The following is a 19,104-nucleotide window of genomic DNA, read 5'->3' as shown; positions in this document are numbered from 1 at the left end:
CACATCTCTTTTTATTCCTTACGCAGAAGGGCCAATAGGAAACAGCCTGCCCTGTCCTCCTCAGTCACACACCTTAGCATCTTGGATCTTTGTTGTGAATTTTTTCTCTGCAAATGTTACACTCTGGATTTTGACTGTTGAATTTGAGGGCTTAGAAACATTTGTGCTGAATAAGTAAAAGGTGAACTTTTTATTTTGAAATTTTAAACACAATGAAAATATAAACTTAAAAATCCATCAACTGAAATTCAAAATAAAAACAATTCAAAGAGTAAAAAAAAAATTCAAAGTAAGAAATTCAGAAATTCAGTAGCATTTAAAATTTAAAATCTGGTGAACCAAATTATCTTCCATAATGTAGTCTCATTCTACTTTCTTATTGGAAAAACATAAACAGAAAACAACTTGGCCATCATATCCAGTGGTACAAAGAATAAATCAGCATTTCATTATCAGCAATAGCAAAAGCAAAAGCATGTTAGCTTCATATCTGGAACTGAGGTTGCATTTATGACTTTTGAAATAAAAAATCGAAATAAACAATCCACATACCCTCCATTTGGATGATGATGGTTAAAAGCTAAAATACAATTTGTGAAACTTAAAAATAAGTATTTTTGTTGTTTGTTTGTTTTTGTTTGTTTTTTTTGTTAGTCTTTGCAGTACTGCATTGCACAGTGAACATTTTGGTTTTACAAAAATATGTACCCATTTTTATGCAGCTCTGCAAGTTACAAGCTTAAGGATTATATGATGTAAAAGGTGCTAAAACGTTACCGTTCTGAGTGAGTTTAGTGGAGCAGGTGAGAGTCGCGATCTGGAAGCTGTCTTTAGTCATGGGAATGGCTCCTGTGTGGTGAAACTGCTTCCCTGTCTGCTTCTCCCTCTCCTCCACCTCAGCCCATGTCGCTGGCAAGCCCAGATAAACCTTCGCATCCTCAGACTTTTTGCCGTCAACCTGGGGAAATTCATAATAGAGGCAATAGATGCTGTACTGCATCGATTGTGGTAGATCTAATTTCATATTTATTGATTTAAAGAAAGATTCATGCATAATCCATCTACCTCCTGTCAGCTACTCAAGACAAAGATTTCAGCGTAATTGAATGAGCGCAATAAACATTTCCTACTTCATATAAAAATGAACGCAGTGAATTACATTTGCAACATAAAATGCCACAAAATTGTTCATTACCTTATAGACAATAAGTTCATGCCTGCCATCTCTCAGAGTTGTGCCATCTGGTCGCATAAGATTCACAAAGGCCATTCCAAAGGGCTTTTCGGATTTGTCCCGAGCTGAAGGGTGCACGAGAGCAAAAACATGAAAGATACAACAGTCACCATCACTTAGTTTATGTGTCAGTGTACAATGTGGAACAACAGTGGGTTTTTTTTTATTTAGCTTATGAAAAAAGAGGTGTAACGATGTACAAAAGCTGTGAACAACGCAAACTGTAAGCAGTTTTCCAATGTGACCCGAACAAGAAGGACATACTGTAAATAAGAGTGAAGTCATATCTTATACATAACTATCATAATGCATCAATGTCACTACTGGTATGGACATTAAGTGTTACGCAATAACTATATATTTTGCATAATTTGCCTAACTCCCTGGTTGCACTGAAAACTCTTATGTTCTGCTGAAAAACTGAGGAGAATGTGTACCAACTGGGATTTTAACATTTGCAAAGGTACAGGTCTGTGGACAGTTTCAGAAAACACACCTGGGAACAAAAAGCAATCAATTAACACCAAAATGATTTTTTTTTTTTTTTGTCCAATTGCCAGTGATTCCTGGGATTTTAGTTTTAACAAAAGCAAAAAGCACTTTAAACTCACAAGCAAGTTCTCACTAAAAATATGCAATGGGAAATACAAATAAAATTTTGAAATCACTTACAGTCTTGGGAGGAGCGGTGTCGAAACATCACCCTGAGATGGCAGCGGCATACGTCCTCAATGGGGATAGTCACCTTGCAAGGATACAGAAGTCAGAGAAATGGAGGATTATGGTACATATGAAAAGCAATGTAATCTGTGGAAAGATTTGCCAGGGTAGCACACATCCTCCCCCGGCATCTCTCTCCTAAAGATTACTTCATTACACCAAGCTATCGTAAATCCATATGAAAATCTAATTGGACAACATTGGGATCATATTTAAGGCAAACATACCTTCACAGTCTCATTCCAGCACGGCTGCTTCACCTGATAGTAAATAACCGACTTGTACTCTGAGATGCCATCATAACCTGCTCCTGGAAATATTGCTTTCTTAAAAAATAAATAAATAAAAAAAGAAATCGAAGAAAGAAAAGCCATTATTTTACAATGATGAGAGGCAGATCAATTTCATTTCTGGTTTAACATTTAGAGAAAAGATGAATAGGTGAATTGAGTCACTTTCATATAGATAGGTAAATAAATAGGAGAAATATGGCTATTTCACCTCCATTGGACTGCCATCATCATCATGTACACTCAGTATGACCTCTACATTTTTAGGGGTCTTCTTCTTGCCTCGGTCAAACTCTCCTTGTACCAGTGTCACATAGAAATCGTTCCTCACGTTTCCTGAACAAAAGATAACAAATACAGCGGATGAAATCGTAATTTATGTTAATACAATTATATATGCACAGTCCTACTTTGGATGAATAAGCAACCATTTGTAAGTGTTACAAACTAGAGCTCTGACACTAATTGATTCTAAAAGTAGGATCAAATGTAGATACTCATTTGAACCAGTTTCAGTGCTGAAAAGCATAAATAGTAGAGATTAAAATTTTTCATCTCAATTAATTGCATGCTTAAATTGTGATTAATCTTGATTAAACATATGCTTGGAAAGGTCAAAAAACAATATTTATATATATATATATATATATATATATATATATATATATATATATATATATATATATATATATATATATATATATATATATATATATATATATTTTATTATTTTTTTTTTTTTTTCGAGATCATAGGGTAACATCAAGAAAGTACTATTGTTTAGTGATGAACATTATATACCATTGTGTAAGCATGATTGTGTTATTGAAAGCCTTTTCCTTAGTATCAAAATGCAGTTTGAAATTATATTCTCGTGACTACAATAGTTTAAATATTTTCTTTGTGTGTTTTCCAGCCTTTTCCCTATTGTGTAAACCCTTGTGTGTATATATATATATATATATATATATATATATATATATATATATATATATATATATATATATATATATATATATATTTGGGGGGCAGAATGAGTAATTTAAGCTTAACCCACCAGGGAGGATGATTTCTGGAAAGCCCATCTTCCTCACTATGGCCGTGCTGCGGTCCACAAAGTGAGGGTAGTCCTTCCTGACCTGGGCCAGATCTCCAGGGAGCAGCTTCAGGGTCACAAACAGCCCTGCCAGCAAACATGTAAAGAAATCCAATGAGCCAGACGCTGCAAAGGCTATACACCCTGTGGACCCTTACACACATCATTTATTCCGCTCAAAACAAAAAGGTCAGATTAGAGTCGGCCCGGCTAAAATCACAGGGGATGCTGTGCTGTCTGTGAGCACTTCATTTTACCCTGGCCTTTGTGATTGACCTCCCGCGTGGCAATGACTTTGTTGAAGACGGCAGTGAGCGGCTCATTCTCCCCTATAACCCGCGAAGGGATGAGTGGGGACATGATGAGCTGCCTCTGACGAATGTAGGTTTCCATCGCAATCCTGGGAGGGAAGAGAAAGCATAGAAAGAAAATATAATTCAGGTGCCAACTCCACTGACAGGTGACAAACAAATGGGCTGAGAAAGCCAAAAAAGCACCTAGAAATGCTTTATGGATGTTTTGGCATGACATAGTTATGGTGTGCATGTGCTTATGTCTAAACTGAGAACAAGGCAGTCATGTAGCAAGTTCCCAGCTGGCATTTTTAAGTAAGTTTTCAAACTGGGTAACATTTAAGAATAACTCAACATCAAGTGTATTGTCAAGTGACAAATTTCCATTTTTTGTTTAGTTTTTTGTTTTACATGTAGATCACATCATCATCACAATCCTTTAAAGGCCCCATACTGTGTTGTTTTCTGATCTATATTATAATGTTTCCTCATCAAAAACATGGAGTTGTGTTTTTTTTCATTCACACAAGTTTAACACACAAACTCTACATATTTAGGCTGAGTTCTTCTTTCAAACAGAAAACACTTCAACTTGTGATGTCATAAGGTAATACAAGTGCTCCACTGCATTTTTAAACTCCATACAACTTCACTAGAAGCATTTGGATAATTTCAGCCCTTAAATTGCCAATCACTTCTAAACAAAAGGTAAAAGGTAGCTGTTAATATGAAAGCTACCACTTCAAAAAAAAACAAAAGTCCAGGTATGTTTTTGAGGAGGTAACAGTAGTACAACATGGCGCAAAAATCCATTTAGTGTAATATAAAACCTTTAATGAATAACTTTTATAGGGCTTGAACCAATATTGATGTTTCAAAAGTATTACTGATTTATATTAGCTCATCACTCAAGTATTAAATATTAAAGATGTTTGTAACTTATTGTTTTAAATGTTAAAATATTAATTTGTCTTTTTTACTTATTCAAATTGTGAGTTGCAGGAACATTTGCAGTAGTCCTTTCCAGTGATTCTATCTTTCGGTTACTGCAGTCACCAAATTATATAAAAATTGTTTCCTTTATTGCACGGGATGCTTTAAAATCAATATATTTTAGGCCCAAGTTCTAAGCATAATTCTTTTTTTCTTTCTTCAATGAAAAACTCAATTTGGATGACCTTTCCTATTAATTTGTATAATTATCCAGTTCATGATTTCCTGTGGAAAATAATTCTCACTGACTTATTTGAGTTCAAATGCATTTGGCAAAAATGAGAAGCTGGACATGATTTTTCCATTCAGGAAAAACATGTCTTGAACACTAATGCTATTCTCACAATGGTCATGGTCGAAAAACATTACTAACTGAGATATTTCACAGTGTTCAATAAAAAAGACACAAAAACATTGCAGGAATTTTGTAATAAATATTTCCAACATACTAAATTACTACCTTCTGGACAAAAGTGGGCTGTCACAGTAAAATGTCAAGCACTGAAAACTACAAGTTGGATTCTGGTTCAGTTTTGCATCCATGACAAGAATATCTTAAGTTTTTTGGGGGTGTCTGCTGCTTAAGCTTTAAGCTTTTTATGAATACATTATCAACCTCCTCTTGCAGTGTGTAAGGCAGTCGCTATAGACTAAACTCTACTGAAAACTACTGAAACTACTGAAAGAGAGAAAAGTCTTGACTTTACAATTTGTCCTTGAAAACAAAACATTGGCAACATCTGCAGCAAATATGTGATGGAGCACACTGAGAAATGCTCAACTCTTTATGTATACTGTCACTATTGATTTACTGCAAACCAATATTAGTTTGTTAATTATGTTAAGTGTTAAGTCAAAAGACTCACTGCTGAAAAGGGATGAAATGTTGTTTGTCTTCATCATCATTTTTACCATGGGCGATTTCTGTTATGTCCATTACTGCAAGACACATGTAAAAATAGTTAATCCTATGACACACCTTTGCTGCTGTGCATAAAAATAACAAAGACTTTGTATAAGGTGTACCGGGTGTTAAATGCCACTTACCTGTTGCTTGGCACAACACAGTGCGACAAATGGGGAGTTTGACATTTTTAATTTCAAACATGATTAAAAATATCCACTCTAGCATTCCACATAAAGGCTTTTCCTGTCCGAGAATAATGTTTATTCCACTTTCCCTGAGATGTCCACCGTATGACCTTAAATATATCCATCTACCATTTATTTCATTAAGGGTGTTATTCTTATAATAAAACTGGATAGTAATAGTAATAAGACTGGGCAGAAGCTCCATATACAGTTGAAACCAGAAGTTTACATACGATGACAAAAGACACATGCACTTTTTTTTCACTGTCTGACATGAAATCACACAACACCTGCTTTAGGCCAGTTAGGAATACCAAAATTATTTCTATTTTCTAAATGCCAGAATAATGAGAGGATTGTTTCAGACAAATTTTCACTTTCTTCAAAGTCAGAAGTTTACATACAGTTACAATTATATGCAAATATAAACGCCATGAGAATGTCCAGCCATCAACTGCTCAGGAAGGAGAGGGGTTCTATGTCAGAGATGAATGTGCTTTGTGCCAAAATGTGCTTATCAACTGAAGAACAAAAGCAAAAGACGTTGTGAAGACCTTGTGAAGATGCTGGCTGAAGCTATCCACAGTGAAACGAGTATTGTATCGACATGGGCTGAAAGGCCACTCTCCCAAGAAGAAGTCATTACTCCAAAAAAACAAAAAAGCCAGATTACAGTTTGCAAATGCATTGCAAAAAGACCTTAATTTCTGGAGACATGTTTGGCCATAATGAGCATTGTTACTATTGAAGGAAAAAGGGGGAAGCTTGCAAGCCTGAGAACACCATCCCAACTGTGAATTACAGAGGTGGCAGCATCGTGTTGTGAGGTTGTTTTGCTGCAGGATGGACCAGTGCACTTCACAAAATAAATGGTGTCATGAGGAAAGAAAATTATGTGGAAATACTGAAGCAACATCTCAAGACATCAGCCAGGAAGTTAAAGCTTGTGTACAAATGGGTCTTCCAAACAGTCACCAGAAGCATACTGCCAAACTGGTTACAAAGTGGCTTAAGGATAACAAAGTGATTGTTTTGGGGTGGCCATCACAAAGTCCTGATCTCACTGCTATTGAAAATGTATGGGCAGACCTGAAAAGGCATGTGCGAGGAAGGCGGCCTACAAACTTGGCTCAGTTACACCTGTCTGGAGGAATGGGCCAAAATTCCTACTACGCGAGATGCTTGTGGAAGGATATTCAAAACGTTTGACCAAGTCATACAGTTTAAAGGCAATGGTAATGAAATGTATGTAAACATTTGATTTTGAATTAATATTAATTAATAAAAAGTAATAATTTGTCAAAAAAAAATCCTTCTCTCATTATTCTGGCATTTAGCAAATCCTAATTGGTATTAGGTAATCCTAATTGACCTAAAACAGGAAAAAATTTAGACTGACTTCATCACAGACAGTGAGAAAAAAAGTGTAGGTGTCTTTTTATATAGTGTATGTAAACTTCTGGTTTCAACTGTATCTGACCTGGTAGCGGATCCTCCATCAGAAAAGTCACACCGTGCACCTTCAAATCTGCCAGTGCTAGTGTGGACAGAAAGAGCATCACAGTGCAGTAAATTGGTGATAATATTGTGCCTGATCTGTGCCAGGTGTTGGAGGCCATTTACCTGTTGCTTGGCACCACAGAGCAAAACCAATTTAATGCATTTTTCATCTCACACATGATAAAAATTTCCAACCCAGTACTCCTCTTTAAGTGCTTTGGTTTCTGCTACAAAATAATGTTGCTTTAATTTAAAAAGTTCTAACTGGTTTCAGTCCATTTACCCGAAACCATAATTCATCAAAACCATACGAGTTACTGTAGTTATAATTGCTTAAACTTTAAGTTTGAAATAATGTGTACCAAGTCTGGAGATCTGCTAAAAATTTTTTGCATGCTACAATAAAATTTTAATCACAGTCACACTGAATTAGATTATAAGATGAATTTTTTTTTTTAAGTAAGTCTTTGAAAATATGCAGCAAAGGACCAGCTGTAAAGAGCTAAAAAAAAAAAAAAAAAAAAAACACAACAAAAAATTGACTAAGCAGGACTGATAGACCAGCAAACCATACCATATTGTCTCATTGTCTCTTTCTAAAATTTTGTATCAAAATCCTATTGGTGAAGCTGTACTCTCCTCTAAACAAATTTCCCCTGACTTCTTTTGCCAATGCACAAACAGGGATTTTGTAGGTCAGGAGGCAGCTGTTCCAATTTCCTTCAGCACATGCATTTGTCATTTTTACACCTTTTCACAAATGCCTGACAAAACTCTTGCCACAGAAAGGAGTGTCAGAATGCGGCAACATAGCCGAATTCAAGATGAACTGCTTAAACAAATATTAGCTCACCCGCCACACCAAATGGCCTTCGTAGTCCTCCGGTGCATTTCTTGCCCTCTTTGAGCTCCATGCTGCCGACTCTAATGATCTGACAAACTAGAAAGAGCCGCGGTCTCATCAAGTCACTGCTGCTCAAATCCTGGGCACCAAAGAACATGCAAAAGTTGATGTATTATGGCAAATTAAGGGTGAAAAGCTACAATACATAGAAAAAATGAACAGTGTAAATAATTGGGCACCATTCATGTACTGTGGAAGATGAAAAAGATACTCGATAGCTTTGGATAGCTAAATTTGTGAAGGGATCAAAAAGCAGGGAGAGCAAAATATTTATTTTATTTTAAAAAGAAATAAATGGTAGAATTGTGCATATTTAGTGAATGTAGGAAGGGTCTGCCCATCAATGTGTGTCCAAGTTTTAACATTGCTTGTACCCTGCCTAAGGCCTGTAGCTGCTTGGATATTACACTCCAGTAGAAGTATGTGAATTGCAGAGAATTATAGTAAAAGCAGTATTCCATAGAAATGCAATAACATTTGAATAATTTAATAGAAACTATTATATGAAAAATATTGCAATATCTTTTAAATAAACAACTGAAATTATTTCAACAACAACAACAATCAGTCATTCCTAGAAGCAGGCTCGGTTTTCAAACAATTGTGTGTTTTCAAAATGACGTTTAGCAGCATAATAGAGGCAAATGTATTCAAATTTCCATAAAATTGCTGTGAATGCCAGTCTTGCATTGAAAAGTTTCACTAATTTAACAGCCGTCCAGGAACAATGTATGCCTTTTGTCACAGGTTTTAGACTTTGTGGATTGTGTAAATCCTACGCAGAGCACACAGAGGGTGTTTTGGATTCAGTTACCGTGAAGAGTGCTGGCAGGTTGTTGAGCTTTTCAATTTCTTTAGGCATTCCCATACTGTCCCACCGCACCAGGAAGTTCTCGCTGTATGAATTTAAATAAGACACACAGTTAGATATTACAAATGTGCAAGCATCAAGAAAAATACAAAATGATGGATTTGGAGTTTCACTGCCCAGAAGACAGAAGCACAGAACATACAGCAGTATGCACAGGTGTGGCAAATTAGATCTTAAATAAGAGAGGCAGAGCAGATACTGCATTGCTTTCAACTAGAAAAGGATCAGATTTCTAGTAGATTGTTTTATATACACTATGGCAGAAATTAATATCATGACTCAATGGACAGAGCATTGAATTTGAATTTTCATGTTTGGAGACAATAGCTTCATAGGTCTGTGCTCTCAAACTAAAAAGGTAAAATCATCACATTTATATTGCACTTTTTTACCTTCAAGGCACTAAAAGCACTTTGTTTTGCCCAAGGACACAACAACAGCAATCACCTGTGGCAGCTGGGACCAAATTGCCAACCTGTGGGTAAGTGGATTTGATTTTGCACAATCATACATTTCTGTTCATTACATCTAATATTAAACCTTGCCACTATTCTACAGTACAGTGTGGTATTTTAGGCATGACACACACTGACAATACTGAACCCTATGGAACACAATTTTCTTTAAAGCTGCTCATTAGATAAAATTGTTCCTTTGTAAAAATTTAGACATTTTAGTTTGTCAAGGACTTTGGGGGAAACGTCCTCACACGTATTGACAGAGAAGCATTTTTAGACCTTCTTGTGGTTTATGCTGACACATTTTTGTCAAGTTGAGCTCACACAGTCTGTTTTCCTATCCCACTATGCAGAAGCAGCAGTGCTTTAATGATGCCTAAAAGAGTAGCCTTCCAGCGCGGACTACTAATATAAAAACACTAATGCTACTTTAACAGCAGAAATACGTGACAGGAATGCATGACCAATCATAATAATTACTCTTAATAGCTGTGGTATATATATCGTCTAGAAAGTAAACAATGACAAGCACATCGTTACTATCAGGGCTTGAGGTTTGCATTTGTTTTGGACCCAGTTATGTAATAATGGCCGCCACATAACACAAGCACAGAAGACACAATGGATTAATTACTTAAAAGAAAAATGACTCAGTATGTCAAGGGTGTGGTCTAACATGTAAAATGCAGCTGGTTGTTTCAAACAAATCACTGTAATTTTCTAAACCTCCGTCAGTTCAAAAGGAATTTACAGCTCAAGTTTATCTGCTGAAGCAAAACCAACTTTGAATCTCTGAAGTGTGCTGCTTGAGAGGAGGTGGTAATCTTGCCGACCATGGAGAAGATTATGATCACAATTATGAATAAACTGCAGATTACGGTATGTCCAATAACTGAAAAAAGTACATCTATTTATATTTCTTGGCAAAATTCCTTGAAACTCAAGTGACTTAATATCCAACTGATTCATTTTTTGACTGTCACAGGATGAATTCAGTTAAAGTAAGACATCAGGTAGTGGTGCAATTACACATTTGATTAATTTACATGTGAAACTTTAACAGCCACTCATCAATATTGTTCCTAAATTGTAGACACATACCCTAAATCTATTAAACAATAGTTGTGATTGGTCTGAGAACCAAACCAACTGTGAGGCACTCAGATCAATCACAACCATTGTTTGCACGGCCAAAGTATGCAAAGTTTACACATGTACATGAAAATGTCAGTAACATGTTATATTGTGGTCTTGAATTATACATTTACAAACTTATTGTTTGTTCTGAATGACATGTTCTGCTTGCTGAATATATATTAGTAATATTAATAATAATAGTAAGTAATAATAGAATGTCAGGAAAGTCCATACAAAGTCAGAGAAATATACAAAAAGGAATAAAACAACACTTGGAACAGAACCATATAGAGGTTATAGACACTATTTCAGCTCAGAAACATGTGAGCTGCTCACTGAAGTATATTACTGTGTACTGATGCAGTATTTAGTCCCCAATTCAAAAGAGTTTGGTCTTAAACAAGTTTGGACAGAAACATATTTTTAAGCATCAAAACATGACTAAAAGCACAGGGGATTTTTACTTTGATGGAGGATTATGTAACTGTAACTTTAAAACAAACTACATCAACTACATGTACTGGCCTGATGAATTCTGACTGGTCGGGGTCATACAGAGACATGAGGAGCTCGGCGTCTTCACCGATGTTGCACACAAAGTTCTTGAGGTTCATAAGGAGACTGTAGGTGTGCACTGTGCTGAACAGGGTCTGACGTCTGGTCTCCAGGTTCTGTAGCCGTGTCTTATACAAGCAAATGAAAATGTAATCATCAGGTCTTACAATACAAATGAAGCCCAGCAAGTGAACAGAGGCCACTGAAGGTACATATTTCCGTATTCTAATTGAAAAGAGAGGTGAGATAGATGGCAAATCCTTTGCCATCTATCTCACCTGCTGTTCAATATTGTGCTTACATAGGTCTAATGAATTAATTGACATGCATCTAAATGTAGCTGTACCTTCTCTTCTTGTATCCTGTCATCCACACTTCGTGATGCAGTTTCATGAGCCTGAAAAAGACTGACTGTACTGGTTTGGTCTGGATCCAGCGTGTTTCCAGCTTCATCTCGTACCACTAAGTCCAAACCCAAAATCCTGTGCAGCACAGAGGATAACTTTTAAAATGGTCTAAACAGACCAACTCAGCACAGTGATTCAAGAATTAAAATTTATCAGTGTTTTTTTTTGTTTTTTTTATCTGAAAGCATTCTATTTGACAAAACAAGCATCCATACTTGTTCCCGTAGTCTATTTTTGCAGTGACTTTCTTCTTGAGCTCTACAAGGTCATCTTTGGGCAGCGTTCCCGACACTATCTGAGATCGATACTCTATGAGGCTGTAGGCCATCTGCTGAACATTCCTGAACAGCGGAGTCTTGTTGGCCTGTCAGATAAACAGATACACACACTGTCTTACACACACTTCAAGGGAATTGACCAAACGGGTTCAACAAAAGGGCTCTGTGTTAAGGAGATACTTAAACCTGCCCTGAGTCTGTCCGTCAAATCAAGCCATAGAGTGTGTTCAGACACACAAACACATACATTTCCACACTTCTTGGGGACATTATATTGACACTGACATTAATTTCCCAGAGAGCGATTCTGACCGTAACCATAGTCACTACATATGTAACCTTAACCTAAACTCTAACCTTGACTCATTTTAACCAAAATTGTTATTATCTTGGTTATTATTAAAGCAACAATAGCTATAATAAAGAATTTACATTATGTGGAGCTGATTTTTCTCCCCATAAGGGAGGCAGGTGATGCGAGTGTGTATACAGATTTTAGTCCTCACAATCAGATAAATACCCACATGTACATAATAATGACTTATCCTGGATTAAATTTAGAATAAACCTGGACTAGACTAGAACTAAACCAGTGAACACACCTTTGAACTCCACTGTCATGGTACAGAGGACTGTGCCATCAATAGCACCAGAGAACCACTGTGAGACAGAATAAGCTACAATACAAACTCAGGAAGAGTAAAATGGTTCTCAAGAGACTACTAAATTCTATGAAACAGACACAGTTAATATGAATGCAAAATAGACACCACAAACTTGAAATGCATAACACATTAGCCTTGTTCAGACACCAGTAACTAAGCGACTTATATGCAAGTTTGCATGAACCTTTATTTTACTGTGGCTTCTCTGCAGAATAGTTACTAGAATAGCGTCTAGGGTAAATGTAGATGTAAAAAATGTTACCATTTTATCAGATAATTAAATAAGCAATCCCTCTTAGCTCCATCTCGTTCACAACAGCAGTACGTTGTGTCCCTCCATCTTCATATCCTCTACTATATCTTTTTCTACACTGAAGCAGGTTAGCAGTTCAAATCCAATTCCCTGAGATTGTCTCTGATAGAGGAGGAACTAGCTTCATACTAGAGAAAATCCAGGTTTCACCTCAAACTTACCTCTATATACCTCTCTAATCCTGCTGTGTAGTACAGTGCCCTGGTGAAAAGTGTGTTAACTAAATACAGAAATGCTGATAAGAACGACATACCACATAGAGCTTGTGCCATATCTGCGTCCATTCCCTGAGAGTGGCCCCCAGCTCTTGCACCAGCGGTAGGTCTGAGGGGATAATTATTTCCTGCTGGCTGACGTCCATAAAAACAGAATAAGATATTAGAGTAGTGGCTCATCATTCATGCCATATGATTTAGACAGTGCAACATTTGTATTGGTGATAAGTAAACAGGATGCTTTTCCTTACACAGCCAAAAAAGACATTACCAAAGGCGATAATTGCAAGTGCAGCATGTTATTGACAGATGCTGAGGCGGGCCAGCAAACCAATATTAACTGAATTATGAATGGAAGTGTTTTGTTGATGTTATCTCACCCTGTGTCACTGACTTTAAGTTATTTAAGTTTATTCTAAAATGAAATCAAAACTTTTCAGATGATCTCAGTTCAAGTACATTCAGTACACACGTCTTCATGACTTGTGCCGCATTCCCATACTCTTATTATTGTTATTTTCTATGTTGGGTTTGATGGTAATTGTGGTAACTGGTTTAGGGCTGACAAGCGGGCAAATACTCCCTGTTTAACATGCATGAGGAAATATGCCGATTCTTGTGGATTTTATGGATACGCATGGTTATTTGGTGATTCTGGGAGATTCTTGGAAGCACAAAGGGACGACTACAGCAGGAGTGACACGTGCACTTGGAGTTTGAAAAAATGTCAGCGATGCAATAATGGGCATAGCCCTCTGTTTATGCTACTTATCATAATTACAGCTAATTTAATATCTGTTTGGTGGTTTTACTAGTGTATAAACAGCATTGCAGAAAATCATTTTATTGAAATGTTCTGATATCTGTAAATGCTCTGTTTGGCCACAGTCAGCTGCGTAAAGGGGACTGTAGTTTGCTCTGGGTTGTTATGATTGTACAGTTGTGAGTCCATTTTGGTGCTTTTGAGCTCCATAGAGGAGAATAGCTCATAACACTGGCTTTGGGTGCATTTGGTGATTTGCAGGACAAATAAGACAGAATATAGCTCTTTTTTACTTGGAAAAAGCAGCTGAGGTGTATTTTTGAGGATTATTTGGTCATTTAGTAGTCACTTTATCTGGTAATTAGTTACTTTCATCACCCAGTAACACGCAATTACTTTGGGGAAATGTAAGGAGCAACTGTAACTAATTACTTTGTGTAGGATCTTGCCCAACACTTTTAGCTTTTTTTTTTGCTTATTAGAATGACCTTAAAAACCTTGAATATTCTTGACAAAAGTATTTCTCTGAGTATGTGTATGTATGTTTTTTGGGTTGTTGTTTTTTTCACTTATGGTGGGTAAAGCACCAGAGTCATCACCACAGATATACTGTAAACAAGGATGGGAAAGGACAGTCCATCCTACTAAGACTCTACCACTGAAATACATTAATACATTATTCATTTTAATTAGAGAAAATTAAGTGCTGATTTCTCACCCGATTCCCTCCACTGTGGCTTCCTTCAAGTGAATGTAGGAAGCTGGGAAAATGCCCTAGAGACAATGAGTTACTATCAAGATTAATGCATCACGGTGGAAGGTACAGTACAATAATTAAGTGTTAATGATGCTACCTTGTGTGATTTCTTGCGTAGTGTGTAGCCTCTGTACCAGCCTGCGGAGACACAGATTCATCTTGAAGAGCAGAGGAGGCAGGGGACGACAGGCAAGAGGGCAAAGTGGCAGTGCACGCTCATTTACATGATTAGACATGGCATACCGAGTGCTGCTTGGTTCAACACTTCTAACCTAGGTCCTGTGTCAGCATGTTCAAAGGGACGTGTTAGGGCTTGTTGCGTGTTCACTCACCTTCCAGTTTCTCAAGTATGTGCACCGCGTCCCCCACCTGTAGGCACAGCTCGTGGTCTCCTCTCGGATCATAATTGTAGATGGCTGTAGGACAAGAACAAAAGGGTATCTGCTTATATGGACTTAACCGGAAAAACAGACTGTAAGCTATGGCTGCATAATATATCGCAATCTAAATTACATCACAATTTGAGTTGGTGCAATTATAAAAATGAAATTATTTAGCCATTAGAATCCTCTGCAAATCACAAAATATCTCGTCTTTTTATAGACATCAATCTTGTACCTGTAATGTAGATCTCTCCAAACATGTTCTGAAACTGGATTGGATTCTTGTATTGGTTTATCAGTTCATATTTCTGTCTCTGAAATGTAAATACTCTTGGAATTGTTTACATTGTCTACTTTGAACCGAATCCTACTTTTTCACAAAACTAATCGCAATACTTGTTTGAAAAATCGCAATTTAGATTCTTTTCCCAAAAGCTAAGAAGTTTTTCTACATGGTCCAGCGCGTAACAGAACCCCAAATCCCTTTTCAATCACTTGTCACACAGGAGCAGGGCTGTTTTTAAGTAGAAAAAAGTTTTGGATCACCTCACTGGAAACCAATTCTTTTTCAAAGCCCCCGATCTTTGTACAATTTACACATGTAACACTCTTGAACTTTGATTTATTTCTTCACTGATAGCTCTTTTAAAAGTCGTGTCCAGGGAAAATGCTTTTTTGTCAAGTCTCAGTGGAAAAAAGGTTCCTGGCCACCTTTTATTGAAACAAATGGTCAGGGACTGTAGCTAATGTTGAAGCAAATGAACCGAGGCAGCGAGAGTAGTCTTTGGCCTGTTGCAGGGTCAAGAGCAGTCTAGTACAGAAATCACACAATAACAATGCAGCTAAATGATTCATAAACAAAATAAATCTTTGAGGCACACACAGACAGCATCTAATATTCTGAAAATTCATGTTAACAATACAGTATCAGCCAGGACATACAAACATACCAGTGATTTTTTTTTTTTCTTATGCATTAGACCTCCCAACAAGGTGACAAAAGATTATTGTCAGATTATTATTATTATTATTATATTATTATTATTATGCTTGAGGGTTTAGTGAGAAAAGTCTGTTTTGACTGAATATCTGAAAAACTAAATCCAATTATTTCTTAGGGGAAAACTGTTTTGCGTTTGAATACTTATTTAAGGAATAACACACCAAAAGAGTACACACTTTGGTTTCCCCATCTATCCAAAACATGCACAACAGGCAAAATCTTCCAGCTAAGGTAGTCCTGACCTTTACTGCTCTTTGCCCGTGACAGGTTGCCTCAGTGGCATTGAAGGATGGGTCAAATGCAGAGGAAGTGTTGATATGAACTCTTTCATTTCTTACATGGCGACCTTTGACCTCTACACAGTCAGCTGGATTCCATTTGTGACTCCTTCTTTGTCTTGTATACGTGATTGGATAAACTTGTCATGTCTCTTCCTTAGGTTAGTTGAAGGCATAAAACATGACACCAGATAACAAAGGTACACACAAGCTCAAGGGTGTTGCAACAGAAAAACCACCTTAGCAAACAATACAGTAACAAAGGTCTTTGCCATGACTCGAGGCAGCCGCAATTGCACATAGCCACAGAGTAAGTTAGAGGAACTGAAGCAGCCGTGCCCTGACTTGCATGGCGATAATGCGCATTGCTAGAGGCTAGATTTCATAGCACGCTCGGCTTATCGCACCTCCGTCTGAATACCTAAATTTAAACACAAAAAAGTGAACTCTACTATATCTCCATTTCTATAACTCCCTCTTCTTTGTGCAAATGTTTTTTTTTTATTATTGAAAGCTCAGGAAAAAACTCCCAGCAAACAGTCAGCTCTGCAGGGAACCGGCTACTGTTTGTATAACCAGTGCATGATCTGAACACCCCTGCTGTGCGATTCACACCTGCACAAGCTGGAAGTGTAATAACAATATTTGATCAGGAGAAGGAGATGCAGTGATACAGGAGGCATTTATATACTACAACATCCTTTCAGTCAGTTACATGTATAGATAAATGGAAAGGATTGCTTCAGGAAGGGTATCTGTCATAATACTCAATGCTGACGTCAAATGCAAATGATGTTAACATGCATGAGACAAGTGTAAACTCACCAGCTTATAACCATAGGCTTACTTCGATCTTCTGTCACATTTGCTTTTATAAATATACTTATTCATAGACCAGGAGTATGCATATACACAGGAGGCAAGGCAAGGGAAGTGTCTTGCCCAAACACATGATGATATACACCAATCAGAGCAGGGATCAACCTGCAGATTAGAGGCCATACGCTCTGTCACTGAGGCAGTACTGACCGCTGCACACTGGATGTAGACATATTATTCCATGTGATTTGCCCAAAAGACAGCGTCAGTAGGGAAAAAGAAGTGGCGAGCGCTACTTTCTCAGGATGGTGGTTGTGAGTATGAGTACAGTAACTGAATATAGTTTGTGTGTGTTGTACGCCCTTTGTTATAGTGGATTGTAACTAGGTGCTAAAGGTTACTAACATTATTTTTTGTAAACAACTGGCGAAATATTCTATAGTGAATGAATGAAAGACACTGTCAAGGCCCTGTGATGTGTAGGCTCAAACTTCAAAGATGATAAAAATGATTCAAACACCCATGAATGCTGGATATGCTATTTTACAGGTTAAGACATTGAATAAAGGTTAAATAAATTCTTCGTCAACAAAAGACATGCCCTGCGCATCAATTCAGTGTATAAAAGGGTGCAAGGCATGGCAGTGGTAGCTCTCAAAACTATTCAGTATCTCAATTATAGCACAGTGTATCAATCTGACCCAAACTGTGCTCACAGACTCATGAGTCCAATGTAAAAACAACTATTTATTTATACAAGTGAACTATACATTTGTATCTAAAAAGGCAGAATAAAGTCACAACTCTGCAAACTTCTGCCTTATCGTCTCCCGTCTGCTGTTGTCCATATAGGTCTTTATACTCCTAATAAAATAATAAGTTGACTAATACAATCCTTGGTCGACAAACACACTGTTGACTAATACGTCCACTAAGCCACTAAAGGCCAGCAGCTGTATTTTTTTTTTTTTTAATCTGTCATATATTAGGAACTTTTTTCAAAAATAGAGCTAAAAATGAACAAAGCCATTAAAGTTTGTAGTAGCTTGTATAATAATATGCATTTTAATTACAGATCACTTTTTTTGGATGCTTAAAATCTTGAAACTATTGAAAATGAATTAATAATTTTGACTTCAGGTCATGTTTTCTCACCTCTGTGTTACTGGAGAACTTTGAAAAGAAGACATTTAAGTAGTAGTAAATGACTACTTTGCTGCTTTAACTAGAAAAACGTTTGCCTACATCACTGTCACAGAGGATGAATAGCTTCATTCAAAAGACAACCTTGACAAATTTTAAGAGTGTTTATCTTGAGCAGGTGATTATTTATGCTTTGTGAACAGTGCTAAATGTTTTGGAGAAGTGACATCTGCTTCTAGTCATGCCCAGAGTGACAATGGCCCATTCAAAGCCTGGACGCAGTGTCTGTGCTTAGCAACACACTGGAATGGTGCCAGTAGACTGCGCTGGGCTGAGCAGGCTGTGATGCCACACTGTCTCAACTAAAGGCAACTCTCTGCGTCTTGGCAGAGTTCAGTGAAAGATGCTATATCTGCAGCGACAACAAATACAGAGATAAGAACCCAACTCATTTGCTGCAGTCGGATTTCCAATAAACTTTCTCTTTGAGCAAGTTCAAGATTGTGTGAAGTAGTCCTAGACAAAGTCAGAGCCAGTTAGAATATGTTACAGAAATGCATGAGATAATAACATGCTGAGTAACACCAGTTTTTAAATAATACATTACGTGTGTCCAACAAGTGCACAATGTGGCTTTTTACAACAACCTAACCACCTTGCCTTTATATGAACACAGTCCGTGAGTAAGATATTAGTTGTTGAAAAAAACAAAACATTTAATCAATTAGCCCAAATTATGAGCATTTTTGTACTATTTAGCGTTTGGCTTATATACTAATAAAGGTGTGACAATTGGATGGAGTAAATATTGATAATTAACGTCCTAACCAGGCTTTGACATTGTGGCCTTTATATCGCCTTAATGGCATTCACTCAAGTTTTGGATGCAGCCACTTCACACTAAAATGATTTTCTGCAATTTATGAGTATCTTCTAT

The 19,104-nt window shown here is 37.0% G+C and overlaps 1 protein-coding gene across 1 annotated transcript in view; it reads right to left on the bottom strand.

Annotated features, from left to right (window-relative positions):
• dock5 (dedicator of cytokinesis 5) overlaps positions 1-19,104 on the bottom strand; it is a 46,869-nt gene that overhangs the window by 23,722 nt on the left and 4,043 nt on the right. The window contains exons 2-18 of the mRNA XM_033972108.2: positions 14,874-14,957; positions 14,639-14,679; positions 14,503-14,558; positions 13,060-13,156; positions 11,766-11,914; positions 11,490-11,625; positions 11,114-11,271; positions 8,937-9,018; positions 8,072-8,201; positions 5,493-5,565; positions 3,598-3,740; positions 3,302-3,427; positions 2,456-2,580; positions 2,182-2,280; positions 1,907-1,979; positions 1,196-1,299; positions 778-958 (exon numbers count right to left, since the gene is read on the bottom strand). Coding sequence (XP_033827999.1) covers positions 778-958; positions 1,196-1,299; positions 1,907-1,979; positions 2,182-2,280; positions 2,456-2,580; positions 3,302-3,427; positions 3,598-3,740; positions 5,493-5,565; positions 8,072-8,201; positions 8,937-9,018; positions 11,114-11,271; positions 11,490-11,625; positions 11,766-11,914; positions 13,060-13,156; positions 14,503-14,558; positions 14,639-14,679; positions 14,874-14,957 — 1,857 coding nt within the window. The remainder of the gene's footprint in view (positions 1-777; positions 959-1,195; positions 1,300-1,906; positions 1,980-2,181; positions 2,281-2,455; positions 2,581-3,301; positions 3,428-3,597; positions 3,741-5,492; positions 5,566-8,071; positions 8,202-8,936; positions 9,019-11,113; positions 11,272-11,489; positions 11,626-11,765; positions 11,915-13,059; positions 13,157-14,502; positions 14,559-14,638; positions 14,680-14,873; positions 14,958-19,104) is intronic.

Source organism: Periophthalmus magnuspinnatus, chromosome 9 (assembly GCF_009829125.3).
Source record: "Periophthalmus magnuspinnatus isolate fPerMag1 chromosome 9, fPerMag1.2.pri, whole genome shotgun sequence".
Classification (NCBI taxonomy): Eukaryota; Metazoa; Chordata; class Actinopteri; order Gobiiformes; family Gobiidae; genus Periophthalmus; species Periophthalmus magnuspinnatus.
The sequence above is the reverse complement of the archived record's forward strand: the minus strand, read 5'-3'. Positions and strand labels throughout refer to the sequence as shown.